This window comes from Colletotrichum gloeosporioides (assembly GCF_011800055.1).
Source record: "Colletotrichum gloeosporioides strain Lc1 chromosome Unknown consensus_27, whole genome shotgun sequence".
Taxonomy (NCBI): Eukaryota; Fungi; Ascomycota; class Sordariomycetes; order Glomerellales; family Glomerellaceae; genus Colletotrichum; species Colletotrichum gloeosporioides.
In genome coordinates, this window is record NW_025544672.1 from 749,154 (window position 1) to 769,999 (window position 20,846).

The 20,846-nt window shown below is 54.7% G+C and overlaps 5 protein-coding genes across 5 annotated transcripts; 3 read left to right on the plus strand and 2 right to left on the minus strand.

The window, feature by feature from the left end:
* Positions 1–1,513: 1,513 nt before the first annotated feature.
* GCG54_00007595 (Interferon-induced GTP-binding protein Mx) lies at positions 1,514–4,427 on the minus strand (the record flags this gene model as incomplete). Its single annotated transcript, XM_045407574.1, has 3 exons — positions 1,514–1,995; positions 2,101–2,467; positions 2,523–4,427. 3 exons carry the CDS (start codon positions 4,425–4,427, stop codon positions 1,514–1,516), a joined length of 2,754 nt encoding a protein of 917 aa, XP_045267019.1.
* Positions 4,428–6,220: 1,793 nt separating this feature from the next.
* Positions 6,221–7,983, plus strand: GCG54_00007596 (uncharacterized protein; the record flags this gene model as incomplete). The annotated part of the gene is made up of 2 exons (XM_045407575.1): positions 6,221–6,623; positions 6,692–7,983. Coding segments are annotated over 2 exons (1,695 nt in total), but the record flags the coding sequence as incomplete, so codon positions are not given.
* Positions 7,984–8,534: 551 nt separating this feature from the next.
* Positions 8,535–11,954, plus strand: GCG54_00007597 (FAD-linked oxidoreductase; the record flags this gene model as incomplete). The annotated part of the gene is made up of 1 exon (XM_045407576.1): positions 8,535–11,954. The coding sequence occupies one exon, from the start codon at positions 8,535–8,537 to the stop codon at positions 11,952–11,954; it is 3,420 nt and encodes a 1,139-aa protein (XP_045267021.1).
* An 821-nt stretch (positions 11,955–12,775) lies between these two features.
* GCG54_00007598 (uncharacterized protein) lies at positions 12,776–14,050 on the minus strand (the record flags this gene model as incomplete). The annotated part of the gene is made up of 1 exon (XM_045407577.1): positions 12,776–14,050. The coding sequence occupies one exon, from the start codon at positions 14,048–14,050 to the stop codon at positions 12,776–12,778; it is 1,275 nt and encodes a 424-aa protein (XP_045267022.1).
* Positions 14,051–18,342: 4,292 nt separating this feature from the next.
* Positions 18,343–20,062, plus strand: GCG54_00007599 (putative transporter; the record flags this gene model as incomplete). The annotated part of the gene is made up of 4 exons (XM_045407578.1): positions 18,343–18,470; positions 18,529–18,656; positions 18,714–19,653; positions 19,711–20,062. The coding sequence occupies 4 exons, from the start codon at positions 18,343–18,345 to the stop codon at positions 20,060–20,062; spliced, it is 1,548 nt and encodes a 515-aa protein (XP_045267023.1).
* Between the last annotated feature and the right edge of the window lie 784 nt (positions 20,063–20,846).

A 20,846-nucleotide genomic window follows, 5' to 3' on the forward strand; every position in this document is an offset into this window, starting at 1 on the left:
AATATGAGCGTCACGTTTCCTCTCAACTTATTCATCAAACGTTACCGACAATTGACGATGTTCTGGAATCCGGCTTACTCGGGAAAGAAAACCGTTTGGCTTATTTTTCAGCAATATGCAGCAAAGCCCTGCGCATTGCCCTGCGCTTTGATTGCTCAGCTTTGAGTGGCCCCAAGCCTGCCATACTTCAGCCAAAGTTTAAAAGGTCCTTTGGTCCAGTATGCGCACACTGAGGCGCGGGATATGCTGCTTACTGAGAGTCTGAGGGTTTACCTATGCAACGTTCCGGAACTTCCATGCAGGTCTGATGCATATGCGCACAGTCAGCGCATAGCAACCCCTGGCTGTGCTGATGAAACCTCGACATGGGCCCCAGAACAAGCGGCAGACTTTTAGTGATAGGTCGATGCTTCTGTTTGAACGCTTCATTCACAGGTTGCGCTGGCTTAATCTCGTTCTTAATGGAAAATAACATTGAGCAAATATCAGTAACTGAATATCGAGCTTGCGGTCATTGTCTGGAAAATGAACTTATGGATTGTGAGAATTGCTGCGGGATGCATCATGGTTCTGGGCTTATGGGGAAGACTATTATATTTTATGGGCAAAAGTTAGGATGAACCCACACCAATTGTGGAATAGCACTTTCGATGAGTGATGCGCTAGGAGTGATGCGCTAGGCGTTGACTATGTCGCTTCCAGCCTTCGTGGTGCCTCGCCAACAGAGGCAGATGTCCAGTTGTGCTTGATCTAGGCTGTTTCATGGGGATCGCTTTGTCAAGCCTCGTCCGGAGGTTGATATTGAAGCATATATCAGCTCTCGTGGCGCTAGGCATTATACATTGATCACCTTTATGCTTACTGTGGCAGGTGTGAATATTTGTGCGAGGCTATGCTGCCAACATCAATTGTGGCACACGACAAAATCCCTCCAGACTGTGCGTCAGCCGCTGTCTAATTGCCACGACAATAACTGGTCCAGAAGCACCGGCGTGGGAATCAGATGCGTGTAATGCATTTCAACTAGTATTTCAGCAGGTTGAGACAGCAATGATCTGTTTGCTGCACCTGGTTTCTTACAAGGGGAATGACCTAATCCATAGTTCCCAGTAGTGATCTACCTCAAGGGTTGAGCAATTGAAATGGGCAGGAGTTGCTCCCGGGCCGATGACGTCGAGCTTTTTAATCCATGAAATAGAAATAGATATGTATGGACACTGAATCCATTCTCTTGAGTACACTGCGCGGCGGCCACTTATCAAGTGGCCAAGGATACGAGAGTATCCGACAATCTCATACCCTAAGCTCTTCAGGGGGAAAGCTCCTAAAGGTTTCCGAAGTGCAAATATAGCGAAACCTCGCACAACGGGCAAATCCGTCCCCATTGGGCTCCTCGTGGCCAGTTCATGTAGCAAGGAACCTCTCCGGGCTCTTGTTGACTGTGGCGGATGCTTCTGTAAACTTTGTGCAGTCTTTCTGGAGCTTATCCGGTGATCGACACTTGAAGCTACATTCATGCAGTCCAAATGGCGGTCTTCTCACCCTCGACTGTTGCTGCGTCTTTTTGGCCGGAGTCGAACGACCAAGTCGTCACGGCGTTGCTTTGAGACCCAAAGATATCGGAGCCACCTGGACTGCTCTTCCCGAGCCCACCAAATGCGACTTCGTCGGGTATTGTGCTCCTCTTTGTTCCGAGCCCCTTTTCAAAAGTGAAGCCTCCTGACATGCCGAACGACAGACCCGATGTTCCGCTTGTTGTCACAAAATTTGAATGAGGCTGACTTGAGACTTGGTCGAAGATATTGCTGGTTCCGTCGGGCTTTCTGCGAATGGATCCAAAGAGTCCGCTTTTCTCAGTCGGAGAGATATTCTCGGCCTTCGTGGCAAGTTTTGAATAGCTTTCGGGGGGAGGTAACTTGACCACTGGGGCCTTCGTCTTCTTTACTGGAGTAGACTCGGCTGACAATTCTCCCTGTATGGGCTGTACAATAGGGACTGTTTTTGGTGTCAATCCTCGCGTCGTCTGCTGGCCGTGAGGTTTAGCTATCATTGGCCATCAGCATAGAAGCTCTCATATTGGAGCAATCAAACACTGCTTACCGATCGTGGGCAATCCTACAGCTGTCTCCCGCTGAGTGCTTTTCGTGGGCTTAGTGTGTTGAGCTGAAGGAATGATTGTAAATGTGCCATGGTCTTTCAGCGTTGAAGACAAGGGAACTTTCTCACTCGTCACGCCTCTGAATCTGTACCGGCGGCACTGATCCAGGCCCTGTTTGAGCAGTTTTATATCAGTCTGCAACTGTGTGCGGCGCTCCCGAATCTCCTCTGACTCGGCCGCGAGCTCCGCCAACCTCGTGTCATCCATTCCGTTCACGGCCTTCGGCGTCAGAATGCCTGGAAGTTCTTGAATGAGACAGCTCTCTAACGCCAGGTTGATCAGGTTATCGGTGAATGTGCGTAACGCCATCTACGCCAAGTCAGTATGCTTAGGACTGATCACTATAACAAAACGTAATACACACGTCGTAGAATGTCAGCATAGTTTCGACGGCCCGCCCGGTCCCAAACTCGTTGCGCCGGCGTGGGAGATCTGCTCTCGAGTGTCGTGAGCCGTCTGAGTCGTCGTCGTCTGAGTTGTCGTCGTCTGAGTCGTTGTCGTCTGAGTTGTTGTCGTCGGAGTCATCTGAGACATCCTCCACGCCACGATGAGAAATTCCACGGCTCATAGCTTCCTGGAAGTCGACATCGAGAGGTAGCGCATAACCCTCCTGAAGAGGTCGGAGAAGCTCCCGCAGCTTTATCTCGAGAATCTTCTCTCTTGCATCAAAGAAAGGATCGACGCAAGTCGCCAGAATCATAGAAGTGGTACTGCAGGTGCCCAAGGGCCCAGCGATGTGCTCAAACGCCTCGTCCACGAAGGCCTTCACAACAGCGGTGACCTTCTCCAAATGCACCCTGGCGACGGCCTCCCAGGGCTTGGATTGTCTCTGGAAAAGCTGTACAATCAAATTTGTACTGGCATATCCGGGAAACTCGGTGCCCTGGTTTGCGGCCGCTTGCCGCTCCAGTTGCGTAGCCATCTCCGACCGAGTGATTAGTTTTGGCATTGGAAGATCGTACGGATGCTTGTCGAGAAACTCTTGAAGGTGGATAGGAATGCCTTTTCGTCTCGTAGAGCCAGGAGGGCTAGGGTAGATCTTCTCTGACGACCCCTGCACGAGGAGGATGTGACGGATCGCTCGATTGAAACTTCGCAGGTGAGACCGCAGCTTCCGATCACTACCATCAAAGCCGCCGAAAAACGGATCGTTGTAATGACCCTGGATGCCATCGCGTACAAGTCTCTCAAATTTTCCCGCGATGTCCACGAGATATGCCCTCATGTCGGCGGCACTGGACCTGGCCTGCCCTAAGCGCACAAGCTCGGCCTCATGCTCAGCGAGCTTCTCCCGAATCTCTTCAAGGACACCCGGGAGACGTTTCTTGATATGATCGTGAAGAATGTGGCTGAGACGTTTCCGTAGAGCATATATGCCGCGGTGGATTACCGGTATGGAAGCCCAAGACCCGGATTCGAAGAACTTCCTTTCGACTGCGTCCCGAGAGTCAGGATCTGCCTTAGGTTCGCCGTAGTCTCGAAGGTTACGTAACACATGCCATCCTAGTTGCAGCTTGTGCACCGCCTCGCGCCCCCTGACTACCTGAAGATACTCAAGTTCGTCGGGTGACCCTGGATGGAGAAGATCGGGCTTAGTAATGACCCCGAGTGTACGCTCTCTAGCGGGGTCGTGTTTCGCAGCCTCCTCCAGCACTCTCTGATTGGCGAGCTCATTACTCGCTGATATAACGGCGAGGATGATGCTATTTTTCTTTGCCATATAGCTCTCTACCAGCTCCATGACAGTTGTTCTGCCCTCGGCTGATTGCTTCGCTGTCGCGGTGTGGAAGATTCCGGGCAGATCAACCAGGGTGAGAGGATAAAGGTTCGGGCCTTCGACCTCCAGACGAAGAATGTCCTTGGAAAATCCTCTATTAGAATCGGTGAGGCCCATATGGTCTTTGGCGGCGGCGATGATTTTGCCAATATCCTCTCTCCCATCATAATTGACCCGCATCTCCCGTGCAGGCTTTAGCTCGTCATGGAACTGAATGGTGGCCTTAACGCGTCGTTGGCTGCCGTTTCGGAGAACCAGCTCCGTGGCAAAGCGTGTGCACAAACCCGAGCTGACGGGAAACTTAACATGCGAGATGGCTTCGAGGACAGATGACTTTCCGGATGACTGATCTCCGACGACGATTATCTGAGGGAGCTTGACAATCCTGCCAATGCCGAGAGAGGAAAGCTTGTCGGTTGTGTCGAATAAGGCGCGAGTTTCGACGGAGTTCAACTCGTCGAGAGCTCCAGGATCGAGTGTGACTTCAGCCATGTTTGTAAGAGTCTGCGCAAGTTGCAAATAGCCGTGAGCTGACTGTAAACAACCCAAGTAAATTTTCCACGGTGGGAAATGGCATTATAATATTCCTCAACGTCTACTCACCAAAACTCAATGTCGGGCTTGTTGATTCGGTCTGTTGGTTCGGCCTGTCGGTTCGACCTGTTAGTTCATTTGCGAAAGGAGTGGCGCAGCTCATGCATACCACCTAACCACGCACAACTTGACACAGCTGAAATGCAGGAGAACCGACCCAACCTTTGACCCAAAAACAAATACTGCATCAGTCTGCAGTTAGTGGCCTGATGCCTAAAGCCTGGAATCTCAATCGGGCAAGGCTCCGCGTTCGCCATTCTTGATTCGGATGTTTTACGGTCGTATGGGCCCCGATCCCCGCGCCCCTGGTAAGCGCGCGCCAACACGTCAGTTGGTGCTGTTAGAATTATATATCTCAGGGCCAGCTCCGATAGCGCCAGTCTTCTTCAAGTTAGTGGGGCATCATCTGAAACTCAGTTGGAAATAACTGGTGGGCGTCGCAAAGCTAAATTCAACGTGGACGACGCGAAGTTCTTTTTATACCTACGTAGATGGAGCCAGACCATAGGCTTGTACGCATATGGAGAAGAGTCATGCCATCATAATTCGACAACTACACGCCTCTCGAAGCGATCTGTCATCTCTCATGACTGATGATTCCAACGTCCGCCATGACGTGCCAGCCATGAGAGAGAAAAACTTCCGCATGCCATTACGGAGCCTATTGCATACCTACCTTGTGAGAAGATAAGATTCCAAGCAAGAATCACTGATCCTATTCGGGTGAGATTGCCGAATAAGATAGAGAATTTGCAGTAGCATTTGGACGTATCTATAATTTCCAATTGTCACTCTGAGCCTGGTCGTGTCACAGTTTGCCTTACATCGAGATGAAGCAGCGTGGAAACGTTTGGAAGCCTCCCAAAGTCTTCACTTCCGCAGGTCCGTCGGTCCCTGTTTGCCCCAATTTACTCATTTCATGCAAGACCTGAAACTTGTCAAAATCAGATTTCTGTGACGATATTGGAGTAGATATGCGAATTCAATTCATAAAATCTCAAGGCGCGAGTAGTGGGCAGGCTGTACCCAATGACACTCTCACATTCATGTCATGCAGTTTTGACCCCTGTCAGCAAAACATGCCTCGATTATGCAATTGCAAGGTCTGAAGTCTGGCAAGAGAACCTGCTGCCGAGGCGCGGGGATTTTCAACCAGTTGCAGCCTGGGTGGGAAAATTGTCTGTCACAACCAAAGCCACCACATCCTCCCTCAAGTCAACTATGTTATGCTCATTTTGTACAAGCATCAACTTCAGGGATGTTTCTCTCCAACCGGACGAGCGCTTACCAAATTGGTACTATCTGTTTCGATCTCAGAATGTAACGGCAGACATCCGCGGGTCATTTTACCCATATTCTCACCAGCCAAGTGTCAAAGCACTGCGAACCTCCGCAGAGGAAGGATGTCATCTATGCGCATTTTTGCTCGATAACTTCATGCATAGCATCTTCGGTGACCGCAGCAGGCCTCCTCGTGTTCTTCCAGAGAGTGCAGTCGAGATCCGCTGGTACCCAGATATCCAATTCGGCATTGGAAATGACAGAGCAGCATATCGCTGTCTAGCTGCATTCCTTCTCACGAACCCTAGTTTGTTCCAAGTCCCGTTTCACTTCACGCAGTATGGAGGTTGGGTTGCTCTTGCCCATCTCTTCAAGGCATAGTATGATCCAAGCTAATCACCACTGCAGGCGGGATCAGCTCCATCCTATCAGCGAAAGCAGTCAAAACCTCATGGGCAACTGGCTCAGATGACGATTTTCGTCTTGCAGCTTCTTGGATAAAGCGATGTCTCGCAACCCATTCTTCTTGCAGTCTAGTTACTAACCCTCTGGCGCCGCTCCCCTCTCGTGTGTTGGACGCCATGGCGAAAGGCTGTCCATCGGGACTCCGCCTCGTTGACGGTGCCGGACGCCTCGGCCCGTACATTACGCTGAGCCATTGCTGGGGCAAGTCGACGATTATTACTACAAATCAGGATACTATTACACAAAGAAGGCAGTGTGTTCTCCTAGAAGACTTATCTCAGACCTTCCGCGATGCTGTTATTGCCTTGAGGGCATTGGGCGTACGGTACCTGTGGATAGACTCGCTTTGTAAGTTTTGCGCTTGTGCCACTGATCGGTATTCTAGTTTTCGTTCTGTTAATACAAGTTCTTTCTAGGCATCGTCCAAGATTCGAAAGATGACTGGGAGTTTGAGGCTAAAAGAATGTGCCAATACTACACCAACTCTATCATGACCATATCAGGGGTCAGTTCATCTGGTGGCGAGGGCGGCCTGTTTGCGACGCGGCATCCCGGCCTAATATCTCCGATACCAACAGAAGTTACCTTCCCTGAAGATGGAAAGATGAAAGGATTTGCGCATGCACTATATTTTCCTGACCCGGCACGCGATATCTGGGGCGACCATAAGCCTCCGCTATGGACAAGAGCATGGGTTGTCCAGGAGCGCGTCTTGTCACCAAGACTGCTTTTGTTCTCCTTGGCACAGATGAGCTGGCAGTGCCAAGAAGAAGTTGCATCAGAGAACATCCCAGAAGGTATGCCTCTGGAAAGTAGCAGAGAGGATGTGGACATGCGGTGGTCGATCATGGGTTGGCACCGTGCGCAGTCTACATCTCGAATTGGGGAAGACCGATACTCATCACCTGTCGCATCGCACAGACTCTATCACGGCTGGTATGAAATCGTTCGGGAGAACACACACTGCAAACTGACTATGCCATCCGACATCTTCCACGCCGTTGCTGGCATAGCGCAGGCACTTCAGTTTGCGTTGAAAGATGAGTATGTCTCCGGACTCTGGAAAGGCGAAGTACACCGGGGACTCATTTGGGTGGTGGCAGAAGGAGTCAAGAGCCAGAGAACGCTAAGGTCATATCGCGCACCGTCGTGGTCATGGGGCTCGCTGCCGGGGGCTTGCAGGTTCGTTCTGTCTAATGCCCCTAGAGAGTTCATCGATACGAGATGGCTGCACATTCTCGGCATCGAAGCGCTGAGCCAGGATGAGCCACGGCCAGTGCTGGTAGTAACAGGTCGACTCAGGAAGGCGTACTATGTGCCCTATGTTGAATACGATTTCCAAAAGCACCTCCCAGCAAAGATCAAGCGGGGCGACGACCTGGTTGACGCAGAGACTGGCGAGTCTTTAGGGGCAGTGACGATCGATAACAATGAGGCGTCCCTTCTCGTTGAGTTGTGGTGCCTCCCCGTCTGTATTGTCAGGTCCAACGTCCCAGGGCACGTCCGTAAGCGAACGGCTGTGGGGTATCTTGAGTACAGCTGTCTCGGGAAACATCGCAACATGAAGTCGCCTCCGGTTTGGATTGAAGGATTGGCCTTGCAGTGTCTTGACAAGGAGAAACATGTTTATATGAGGGTTGGGAAGTGGCGGTGTGAAGACCTCAAGTTATTCCGATGGTCCAAGTCTCGTGCACTATCCATCATCTAGGGCATGTGAGGTAAAGACGGCGCCGGAAGCACGAGTGGGGCTGCCATCGGACCCGGTCCGGGCGCTAAAGGCCGAAAAGCGCCCTCTTCTCAACCGCATGTCTGTCGCACCTTTGCTCAATGTTTTGCTCTTTTGAAGTAAATCAAACACAAACATAAAACCCTAAATGCAGTGAAAATTATCGGCAGCAAATCTATTGACGCAATGATTGCTGCCTTGTTACACAATGCCCACTACTGGCCGGAATCCAATGCATGATGCCGGAGGCCGACAACAATCGCAGCCACTCACAAGCGAGGTGTTGGGGACCAACAAAGCCAAGCGCGTGTCTTGCGCCAAGTTTTAACACGGGACTGATGTAAAGCCGCAGAGGTTTTTCGGCAAGCTGCTGGAGGATAAAGTCTACCAGAGATTGGCGTGAATTTTGATCTGGCCAGCTAGCATTGGTGTGGCCTTCTCATTGACTACATAAAGCACTGAAATTGACACCATCTATGGGTTATTGGCACGGCTTTTGTTGTTCAACTTCCACTCTCACTCTCGGCACAGAAATGGCCACCCTCGACCACCTCAAGTGCTCGTTGAGGCAGCAGCAGGCCATGGCCGGTGGTGCACTCGTCAGCCAACCTCTATCCGACGAGCAATACAGCACAGGCTTCAACATCTTCAAAGAAGGCTCGGTCACATACAATGACTTCATCAAGTCTCAGCTCACACAAGTCCTCACTCCAATCTTTAAATCACGCCTCCGCGTCTCCGTGCTGGAGATTGGACCCGGCCCGAAGAGCGTACTCGGATGTGTGCCTCTTGAAATGAGGAGGAAGATTACCAGTTACTCGGCGCTTGAGCCAAATGGACTCTTTGCTCCGCAGCTGGAAGAGTGGCTCAAGTCGGCGGACGAGAACGGGCTGCCGCTGCCTTGCCTAGAAGGTGAAACCGACGCGAGACGACTGCCATTCGATCTGGCCAGCTCCAAGAAGACCTTTTGCGATGAGAAATTCGATGTCATTATCTTCTGCCACAGCATGTACGACATGCACCCTAAGCACGAGTACCTCCGTGCAGCGCTAGATCTGCTCGTGGACCAGCCAGCCAACAGCACGGTGATCGTCTTCCACAGAGATGGACCACTTCACCTGCAGGGCCTAGTACCTTACCAAGTTGCGACTTTCCCCACAGGAATCGTTCGGGTAGAGGACAGTGACGACTCGCTAGACCGCTTCATCCCATTCATTGCAGGCTACGTGCCAAAAACCACAGCCATCCAACTCGAATGGCGCAACATCTGCCGCTCCCTGGGCCGACGTGACAAGGGACATCTCATCTTCGCCGCGCCGGAGGTCATGATGGCTTTCACACGACATTCAACAGCACTACCGGAGCTTACATCGAAGGTGCCGGTCGCGGACGGGGAGATGCAAGTCAAGAACCGGGAAGCGCGTCTACATCGCCCGGCCGCAATCATCAGACCTTCGACCATTCAGCATGTGCAGGAGTGTGTCCGATGGGCTTTGAGGCACCGGATGGCGTTGACGGTTGTGGGTGGTGGGCATAGCGGTCATTGTTTCTGGTCTAACGTCGTTGCCGTCGACATGAGCGCCTTCAATCAGGTTCATGTCGTCACAGATGAAGACGATGTCGACGAAGCTGAAAGTCTAGTCGTCGCCGGAGCGGGCTGCAAGACGGGCGACATCATAGCAAAGGCCATGGAAGAGGGCCTCACCGTGCCTCTCGGCTCTCGGCCCAGTGTAGGAGCCGGCTTATGGCTTCAAGGCGGCATCGGGCACCTAGCCCGCATCCACGGACTCACATGCGATGCTATCGTGGGAGCTGTTCTCGTCAGCGTTGAATCCGGAGGGATCCTATGCGTCGGTCGCGTACCAGCCCATCACCAACCCACCAGCGCCACCCGCCCCGCGAACGAAGAAGAGCTTCTTTGGGCCATAAAAGGGGCAGGAACAAACTTTGGGATCGTCGTCAGCGTCACTTTCGCAGCGCACCCCGCTCCGATGTTCTCGGTCCGGAAATGGATCATCCCCATGAGCGACGGCGACGAGGCGCAGCGCACGCTTGCCAAAATCGACAAGCCTGTAGCCAGCCAGCTTCCCCGGAGCAGTTCAGCGGACGCTTATCTGTACTGGGATGCTGGCCAACTCCATCTCGGAGTAACCATGTACGAAGCTACAACCGCCAAGCGAACACTAGGACCACCCACGTCTGTCTCTTCGCCAATCGCCAGAGCGCTGGGGCCAGAGTACAGCTTCAGAATCGTGGACAGCATCGGCCTCTTTGAGACGGAGATGTACATGTCGACGATGCACGGCGGGCATGCCGGCGGCAAGACTTCCTCTTTCAAACGATGCATCTTCCTAAAAGATATTGGCAAAGCGAATATTGCAAGCGCGCTGATTGCAGCCGTCGAAACCCGGCCCTCCCTGCTATGTTATCTCCATCTCCTTCACGGCGGCGGCGCCGTCAGAGATATACCGGAGACAGCCACGGCGTTCGGCTGTCGTGATTGGGACTTTGCCTGCGTCATAACCGGCGTCTGGCCGCGCGGAAAAGATGGAACTGACGTCTGTCGGGCAGTCGTGGAGTGGGTGTATGCTGTCGCCCGGACGTTATTGCCTCTGAGCACCGGAGTCTACGGCGCTGATCTCGGGCCAGATCCACGGGACGCCGTGTTCGCCACCAAAGCTTTCGGACCGAACCCCGGCCGTCTTGCTAGGCTTAAGCGAACTGCGGACCCGCGGAATGTGCTCGCATACACCTGCCCACTTCCAAAGGAGCCGATGGAGTCGGCGCTCATCATCCTGGTGACGGGAGACAGCTGCGCGGGGAAGGATTACTGCGCCGCAGTCTGGGCTGACATCTTCAACAAAGCTGGAAAGACAACGCGTGTTGTTAGCATCAGCGACGCCATTAAACGTGAATATGCCACGGCTACGGGCGCGGATCTGGAGCGCTTGCTTCACGAGCGGGAGTATAAGGAGTACCACCGGCTGGCGTTGGCGGCTTTCTTCCAGAATCGCGTGCAAAAGCGGCCTCAGATCCTAGAGGAGCATTTCCTTGAGGTGGTGTATGGTGCTGCTGGTGTTGATGTACTTTTCATCACAGGTATGAGAGATGAAGCGCCGGTTGCGGATTTGAGCCACCTTGTGCCGGACAGTAAACTCGTCGATATTCGTGTCAACGCCAGCAAGGAGACCAGATGGCGCCGCCGTGGGGCATCCAATGGCGAGAAAAGATGTAACGGCACAGAGGATCATTACGGAGAGTCGGCCACGTCGGACGCGGATTACAGCCCCAGCATGGAGTTCCACAACGACGTCGAAGGAAACGAAGCCCTAACAGACTTTGCTTCAAAGCGGTTGCTTCCACTTGCCCACGACGACTTGAACAAGCTAGCCGACATGATCCGCGTCATACCCGACTTCCCGCGTCAAGGTATCGACTTCCGTCACGTTCTCGACATCGCCCAGAAGCCGGGCGGGTTGGCTCTCAGCGCTTCGCTACTTCAATCTCACTTCGCCGGCGATTGGGATAAAGCAGACGCCATCGTATGCTGCGAAACAGGCGGCTTCATCTTTGCATCTGCGTTGGCGGTGCAACTTGGCAAACCGTTGGTTCCGATACGAGAGGCCGGCAAACTACCCCTGCCGACTGTCTCTATTGCCAAATCCACATCGCATATCTCGTCGGGCGCGAATGGTGTGCATGAGAGACGGATTGAGATGGATCGGGATGTGCTGCCGAAGGCAGCATCAGTTGTGGTTGTGGATGACGTCTTTGCTTCTGGAGAGACGATGTATGCGGTGCTGGAGCTGTTGAAGCAGGTTGGTGTTGGCATGGAGCGGGTCAGCGTTGTGGTTGTCGCTGAGTTTCCTCGTCATCGTGGAAGGGCGTTGCTGCGAGGTCGTGGATTCGGGCGAGTCATTGTCCAGAGTCTATTAGTTTTTGGAGGTGCCTGAGGTCAGAAACAGAGGAAGAGCAGTGGCACACCAGCTGACAGAAAAAATAACTAGAAGGAACTCTCAGGATTTAGGAAGGAAGTGACGTTCCTGTCAGAAATGAGGTGAAGTCAATGTCGGCGGCCTCCACTTGCCATGCGGCCCCACAACGAACCTGCACCGAGCCCGGACCCCGATGCGGCTGGGCCGGTGTGTGCCCATGGTGAGGTGAGCCGCCGGTGTAGCCAATGGCGCCCTCGAACGCGGACAAAGAGGGATGATGTGGAATCGGTGGAAGATCGGGGAGTCGATGTACTGTGCGGCGAGCGATGCAATAACGGTGACATACTAGTAGATCTCAGTGTTTGGACTGCACAACGTGGTGTTGATTTGCGCTTCGATAATTGTTGTGGTTCTCACGACCCTTAGGACCACAAAAGTAGATAGCGAACCAAAGTGCAATCCTCTGGCTCCAATCACCAATCGGCTGGTTGTGGATTGTGCAGTGGCTGCTTACATGCCGATCTTCCAGCGAGATGACGAGTGCCGACCCAGGGAGGCGATATCGACAGCGTGACATCACCGCCGTTTCCCCGGCACCAAGTCGCACTTGCGGGGGAAGCGATGCTCACACGTATAGTTGAAGATGTGTTGAAATTTGATTGTAAAGTTGGATATCAACACCAACGCCATTTTCCAATCCTCGTGACTCGCTGATATATCCCAATATGAACCCAAATCCCCAAACAAAGCGGTATCATAGAAAGCAAAACGTAGCCAATCCCTAGCCCCAAACACCGTGTCCCCGTAGAACGTACAATTACATTCTTCTCACTAGTTCATCATCGCCCCGCCTGCGCGTAGTCTGCAGGATTATACTGATACGCCTGATACGCCGTCGGGCCCTTGACCCTGTGCTGCGACGCGTCCGCCACCTTGACCGGATCCCGATGATGCTCCTCTTGCGTCTCCGCGTGCGTGGCCAGCTCCGACGAGAAGCCCTTGTAGTCGAGCCCAGGGCTCGCGTAGCCCCCGCTGCCGTCGGAACTCATGCTCGTCGGGCGGCTGCTCTGCTGGCTCGGGCTCGGCTGGCCCTGCGACCAGCGCCACGAGTTCGGGTCTGGCGAGAGCTGCGAGCTTTGCTGCGACATGGAATTACGATCGTACTGCGGCGGGGAGCCGGAGCCCTGCGGCTGCGGCGACGGCGGGTAGAGCGTCTTGTTCTCGGCCGGGTGGTAGAAGTTGCCTGGCAGCTCGGCAATGAAGGAGGTGTGCCCGGGCGCGGTGTGTTGCTGGTTTTGCGGCGAGCTGGGGAGCTCCATTGGTTGTTGGTGTTGTTGCTGGTACTGCGGCGCGTAGTTGCCTTGCGAGCCGGGGCGGCCCATGCTGGCCATGGAGACGGGGCGGGGCACCTGGTAGCGCGGGGAGGAGACGGACTCGGGGCGGGGGCTGCCGTTGGGGCGCTGGGGCGGGAAGGTCGGGGATCGCGCGCCGCTGATGCCGGTGCTCGTCCTGTCGGCGGGGTTGATCGTCTTGAGCTTGCCGTCCTCGATCATGGCCTGCAGCACGCCGGCGTCGAGCAGCTCGGCCTTCTTGATGATGCGCGAGACCATCTCCTTGCTGGCGGCCTTGAGCTGGGTGCGCACGAAGCTGGTCATGGTGACGTTGCAGCGGATCTCGATATCTTCACGCAGATAGAGGCCGTCGACGGGGACGCCGAGGCCGGCCATGCCAATCTCGGGCTGGTGCGGGGGCTCGACGCCGGGCTGGTTGCCGTCGATGCGGTACTTGATGCGGATGTCGATGTTCATGGGGGCGTAGGTGTGCGTTTGCAGGCCCCAGGGCATGTCGTGGAAGCAGCCGTTGAAGGAGATCTTGCCGGAGCCCATCTTGCCGATGCCGGGGATGAACTGAACGCGCTCGGTGATCTCATACCAGGTGGAGTAATACTCGTCGGCGGCGGCGTCGCGGGGGGCCTTGATAGGCTTGTGGTCGAGGACGAGGGGGTTGAGGGTGATGACCTCGGAGTGGGAGTGGAGGATGTCGATGGCGAGCTGGCGGGGGATGAAGCCCGGGATGGGGGTGATGGTCGTGTAGACCTCCTTCTTGCGCAGCATCGTGACGGTTCGCTGGGCGCAGAGCGCTGTCCTCCTCGCTTTCGTTGGTTTTGTCTGGGTGGTCGGTTCGCGGCGACGGTGATGCTGAGGTTGGGAGGCGTCAATGGAGGGCCGTCGATTGTGTGTCGAGAATCGTCGTTGTTGGTAATGGTGTAGGTTCGCAAGTCTGTTGGAGGAGAAATGCGCCAGACACGAAAGAAAGATGTTGGAGGTAGGTAAGGAGCGTAATCTGTCTGCTGACGGAGGTGCCGCTGATGATTAGGCATTTGATCGCGGCCAAGGATGCCACAGCCCCCCGGGCCGGGACCTCTCCATTGTGCTAGGTTGGCATGGTTGGTTTAGCTCTCGGCCTGGAGCTAAGGAGGAGGGCAGAAAGCATGGGCATCTGCAATCCAGCGAAACACAGACAAACACCACACACCTCTAGACAGGCGCAAAAAGATGCGCAGACTCTGTGAGGGGAGGGGCGGCGCAGGGCAGGGCGAGCGGTGCGGTGCAGGGAGGCGTTGTTGGTGGGGGGTGGCAGGGTTCGGCGGTCTCACGTCATCTGGCGCACGGGTGCAGATGATCCGTCTCCGGTTTGGCGGTCTCAGAGGGGCAGCTCGTAGGGATTTCAGTCTTTTAGCAGGTTCCCCTATCAGTAGGCCTCTGAAGGATCCGTTTGTGAGTGCTGTAGGTTCGCTAAGCCAAGGCGAGCCCAGGCTGAAGGATCACTAGAGCTTCTCTTGTGTGTAGGACTGGCCAATGAGAATTCGATCATGTCGTCCGGACTGTGAGCGTTCCGGCGCAGGAGCCACAGAGCAGCGTGCACAAGCCACGAGTTGTGCACCATGCCAGCTGGCTATCCGTTTTTATGCATGTTTATCCCATCTTATCCACGTTTATCCATGTTTGTTTCTTATGTTTCTCATGTTTTCATGGATGTTTTTCATGTGTCTCTCCTGTCAAAGTCATCCCTCGGTGGAATCAACACTCATCAATGTCACTCAGCCCGACAAAACAGGGTCCTCCGAGACACCCCAAGAGCTGACGACCGGGGTCATTGTTGGAACGAGGAGCTTGGTTGCTTGGTCGGGGTGCCATTGTCACCTCTTGTCCCTGCTTCTACCCCATTGCCAACACCGTGACGCCCAAAAGACCACCGCCGTTGACGGCATTCCCACCCGTCTCCGCCGCACATCTTCAGCTCGCCCCCTGATCTTCCGTGATCTCCAGCTGCTCTGCGGCTTGGGCGTCCCCGCTTCGGGGGTCTGAGACGGCGGCCAGTCCGGACACGACCCAGATCTTCATTTTTTTCTTTGGAGTTTTTTTTTCCCAAGGCCCAACGTCTTCGGCACCGATGTTAGGAGGCGCCCCCGTTCCAACCATCGCGGGGCGCCGTTCCCACGCCGCAACGCCCCGCGACGCCTCAGAGTTTGGGCCGTTGAACTTTGGTCTTGGCTGTGGTGGTTTTCCCCTTCAACCTTTTCACCCTTTTTTCTCCCTCCAGATGCGAACGGCCAGGCTTGACGTTTCTTCGCAACCAGATCGCTGGAAATGTTCAGCTGTCTTAGATTTTAGAAGAAGGCCTTGACGCACCTTCCTGGGCTAAATCGCACAACGCCCGCAACCGCTGCATTGCTTCTTTTGACGGTTGTCGCACCGAGGAGAGTGCCACGAAAGGACGTCCGGTGCCGATCATCCTACTCTCACCGACGTCCGGCGACGCCAAGCCGTCCGGGCCAGCTCCTTCGTGTCGCCGGACTGTTTAACCCGGATATCACGTTCCCCCTACGGTATCGGTGAGGGAATATCTAGAAGACATTTCCCGCTTGGCTTTTTTCTTGGTTTTTGAGCGCCGCCGCATCATGTGCCGGTAATCCGCCAGCTGACAAAGACGAGACATCAATATCCGTCACCAACCCTCACAGTCGCATCGCAGCGGAGCTCCAATCGTCAACCTGCCTTTCACTCTGCAGACTGCAGAGCTACCCCGTTCAGGCAGCTGCATGCGATATCCTGCATCTTGACGTTGACATCAACCAGCCATCACGACCGAACTATCCGCGGCAGATTTCATCTCGCAGGATGATGGCCCATTCGGTCGAGGTCAACCCCCGTGCCCCCCAAACTCCGAACCCCAATTCCCCAATTTCCAACCTGGAAGTGTCAACGCCAAGCACGTCCCTGTTGCTCAATCGCTGAATCCCACATGGAGTTGTCTCAAAAGACGCAGGTCGCTCAATTGCCCATGTGGCTGACTCGACCGAGGCATGCTGTGCTGTTTCACACCCTCATCCCTTGGGATCCAGCTGCAGAGCAACCTGGACAAGCTCCGGCTCCGAGCTGTAGGGTCGCGACGGGTGCGTGGTGTTGGAGGTGGGTTCCCGGCCGGGGCACCGGTCTGCCCGCCAACGAGATCGGAAGCATTCACGATCCGGATCTTTCTGCGGTCCTTGTCGTTCAATTGTCATCGCTCTCGCCGCTGTACAGAGGGAACAGAGATTGTGTCCTATGGCATTTTGCGAATTGTAAGCTGTTGACGCGTTCTAAGGCTCTACCGGGACTCTGACAGCCGAACAACTGCGCCGCCTCTAGACGGCCGATGATGAGATGAAAGATCGAGTGCCTACTCGGCTCCCGTACTCTTCGCCGCTGAGCCACAGCGAGCTCAGCCCACATGCCTAAGCTGCTTTGTGCATTGCACGACGCTGGGCTCAATTATGTGATCAATTCATGCCCCAACAATAGCCCATCAACTCCAAAAGTCAAAAAGACTCATTCCCATCAACCGACATGCACTGCCGTAGACTTTTAGCTTCACGCTCCGCGCCATTCAAGCGCAAAAGCGCCGGCGCCTGTTCCCGAAACCAAACCCACGCGTCGCGTAACCACAAGCCAATCACCAACAGAAAACACCACAAATAGCCCATCTGACCTTTTCCGCGTACAAGACAAAATTCCGACATCTCGGAACTGACGTCCTCACTACTGCAAAACAGAGTTTAGCACACCACCCGAATTAGCCAGGCCAGCCGCAAGCTTAGCGAGACGTTGTCACTGACCGACAGCCCGTTCATCTCAACGCGACACGTTCGCAACGAGAAACAAGAAAAGCAACCACATACACACACCTACAGTTGCCGATCCCAGCTGCCGAAGACAAGCTGGCCCATCTACGGCCTCCTTGGCGGACTCCTCGACGGACACACCTTTCCATTGCAATCCAACCTCGCTGATTGGGCCATCTTGCGGTGCCCGGGGCACGTGGAGCCAATGTGGGAACTTGCCCTTCAATATTTTTCTTAGTGCTCTTTCCCCAGGATTGCGGGGAGGAATCTGGGGAATGCGACGCGGGCGGATACGTGGATGACTTCGACAAGTAATTCGCCAGCAAAGAAAGAGGTGATTGATGAATGTTGACTTGGTTCACGATGTTTCTTTGCTGTAGAGATGAGGCTTTTAAGAGGTCTCGGCATCGCTGATCTCCCGCGCGGAATCAGAAACAAGAGATCATCGCTCTTGCATCTCATCGCAGACGATGTCACCGCGAACCACAATTGGAGGAGAAGCCACAGCAGCAGCAGCAGCAGCAGCAAACGCAACGACGCAGCTTGGTGACAAATTCCTCAGTACTGCAACCCTTTGAGAAAGAAACCTGCATCCAATGCCGCAGGCAAAGCAAATCTGGCAGCTGCCACGCCTGCCTGCCCTCTCCCCCGGTCCGCGTCTGCAATCTATGTGATTTACCCCGCAGAAATGTCCCATGTACATTCCCACACACACATCCATGGGTCCCCGGGAAGCAACGACTTGGAGCGCGCGGAACAGCTTGGAGCTGCAGCCTTTTCGTCCGCGGGTGGAGCTCTATCTGGGTTTGTGAGTGGGAGGGACTTTGGGGGTCGGCGCTTATTCGGAGATGGGATTGATGTAACCTCTGCCCTGGGGGTTGATGGGGGTCCTGGCTGGAGGTATTAAAACGGGGTATTGCCATCGTGAGTCAAAAGCTGAGGAACCTTTTGCTCTGTTGTCGAGTTCGAGAGGTTGCTTGGGTTTTGATAGGAACCTGGAAGTGCCCTTTCTTCTTGAGCACACACGGTGTCGCAGTTTTCGTCCTGACTCGACAACATCGTGACGTCCGTTTTATCCTCGGTTACTTCTGGCCGTGCTGTGGAATTGCGGCATTCGCGCCAGACCGTTCAATCGGCTTCACGGAGCCGGGCCCTCGGCTTTTCAACATTGAGCCGGCTGATTGCCAAAGTGAGATACCGTAACAACGACATTTCGGCCATCGTCAAGACAACATCTCCATCATGTCGTCTACCGAGAAAGAAACGCCCAAGGGTACCCACGTGGAAGGCGCTGACGGCATCACCCAAGTCCCCCTTCACGATGGAACCATCTCCAGCGCAGCCGGAAAGGGCCAGGTTGCTACTGACAAGTGAGCATCACCCACGCCTCACCCTCAAAAACACGCGATACTGACGACTCACCACCAGGTACGGCAACCCTCTCATCGAATTCGACCCCGTCGCAGAACGCAAGCTGCGCTGGAAGCTCGACCTCTACACCATCCCCACCGTCGCCCTCCTCTACCTCTTCTGCTTCATCGACCGCGCCAACATCGGTAAGCCCAAACTCTCCCTCCTACCCCCTCATCCCCATCTAACTCAACCACCAAAAGGAAACGCCAGAATCGCCGGCCTCGACAAGGACCTCAACCTCAAAGGCTACGACTACAACATCATCCTCTCCACCTTCTACATCTCCTACATCCTCTTCGAGATCCCCGCCACCGTCCTCTGCAAGTGGATCGGCCCCGGCTGGTTCCTCCCCGCCACCTCCCTCGCCTTCGGCATCGTCTCCATCGCCACCGCCTTCTGCGAGTCCCGCGCCGCCATCTGCGGCGTCCGCTTCCTCCTCGGCATCTTCGAGGCCGGCATGCTCCCCGGCATTGCCTACTACCTCTCCCGCTGGTACCAGCGCGCCGAGCTCACCTTCCGCCTGTCGCTGTACATGGTCATGGCCCCGCTAGCCGGCGCATTCGGCGGCCTGCTGGCCTCTGCGATTCTCACGCTGGACAGCTTCGGCACTCTCCACCGCTGGCGCATGATCTTCGCCATCGAGGGCATCGTCACCATCGCGCTGTCCCTCATATCCTTCTTCACCCTCACCGACCGGCCCGAGACCGCGCGCTGGCTGACGCAGGAGGAGAAGGACCTGTGCATCGCGCGCGTCAAGTCAGAGCGTGTGGGCACCACGGAGGTCATCGACGGCATCGACAAGAAGAAGCTACTGCGCGGCATGCTCAACCCCGTGACGCTCGAGATCTCGCTCATCTTCCTGTTCAACAACATCACCGTGCAGGGCCTGGCGTTCTTCCTGCCGACGATCGTGAGCACCATCTACCCGACCTTCTCGACTGTCCAGAAGCAGCTGTACTCCGTGCCGCCGTACGCCGTGGGCGCGTTCTTCACGCTGGCGTTCCCCGGGCTGAGTTGGTATCTGGATCGGCGGCAGGTGCTGATTGGGTTGTCGGCGCCGATGGTTATGACGGGGTATATTATGTTTTTGGCGTCGAAGGTGGCGAAGATTCGGTACGCCGCGACGTTTTTGATTGCCAGGTATGTTCCACCCCTAACTTACCGAGTTTGACGTTAAGAGTACTCACCTGACCGCAGTTCCGCCATGGTCCTCGGCCCAATGTCCAATGCCCACATCAGCGCCAACGTCCTTAGCGACACAGCCCGAAGTAGTGCCATCGGATTGAACGTCATGTGCGGCAACATCGGCGGCATCATCTCCACCTGGTCGTACCTCCCCTGGGACTCGCCCGACTACCACATCGGCAACGGGCTCAACTTGGCCGCGGCTAGCATGATTTTCCTCGTCGCCTTCACAGCATGGTTCTGGATGAAATGGGATAACAAGCGCCGCGAGGATCGCAGCATTGAGGAGGAGCTGGCGGGTATGTCGGAGCAGGAGATCCAGGATCTGGATTGGAAGCACCCTGCTTTCAGGTGGAGGACTTGAAATGGTCTGTTGGAAATGAGTAAGATGAAATGGCAGCGACATGGAGCCTAGAGGCTAAATGCATGCACAATAATGTACAAGAACATAGAACGAGCTTCAGTATACCAGTATGTTCACATGAGTATAGGAGCTGTCCGGAGATCTTCCTGGCATGACGCCTGACAGGACTCAAGCACCCCCCACCCCAAATGGCTGGAACAGCCCGAGAGGCCCCGTGGGTTCATTGTTGGGCCTAACGAACATGGCAAATAAGTATGATCGACTGGTCTACCATCGGCGGGAAGGCAGGGCCGCCGCCTGACATGCGTGAGAAATGGGTCTCAGTGGAGACTGTTCCGGCGGGGGCCGTCTTTCATGGTAATTTAATAGGTGCGGAACACGCATGGGATACGATGATCACGGAGTCTAACTCAAAATCAGAGAAGATAAGACACGCGTTTACAACATCGTTTTTGAGGGCCCATTTCTGTGGGGAGTGAGCTGAAAGGTCTACGTATGTTGTCACTATCTTATTGGATGGACAACGATCTAAGCGGCCCGTATGTGCATATGCAGTAGTGTCCGTAGGGGGCTAGAGTAGCGGGAACGAGACCCCATCTCGAAGTCGTCGCGAGTCGGCCCCTGGAAGATTATGTACGGAATTCCAGAACAAAAGCAAATATGCACAAGCAATTGAGAACACAGCATTTCCCCAAGGGTTTTGCACCTCCCTGGAGGATCCCCAAAATTTGCCCAACTTTCCCATTTTCAACGCCTCAGCTGTCGACAAGGACGATCCCCTACA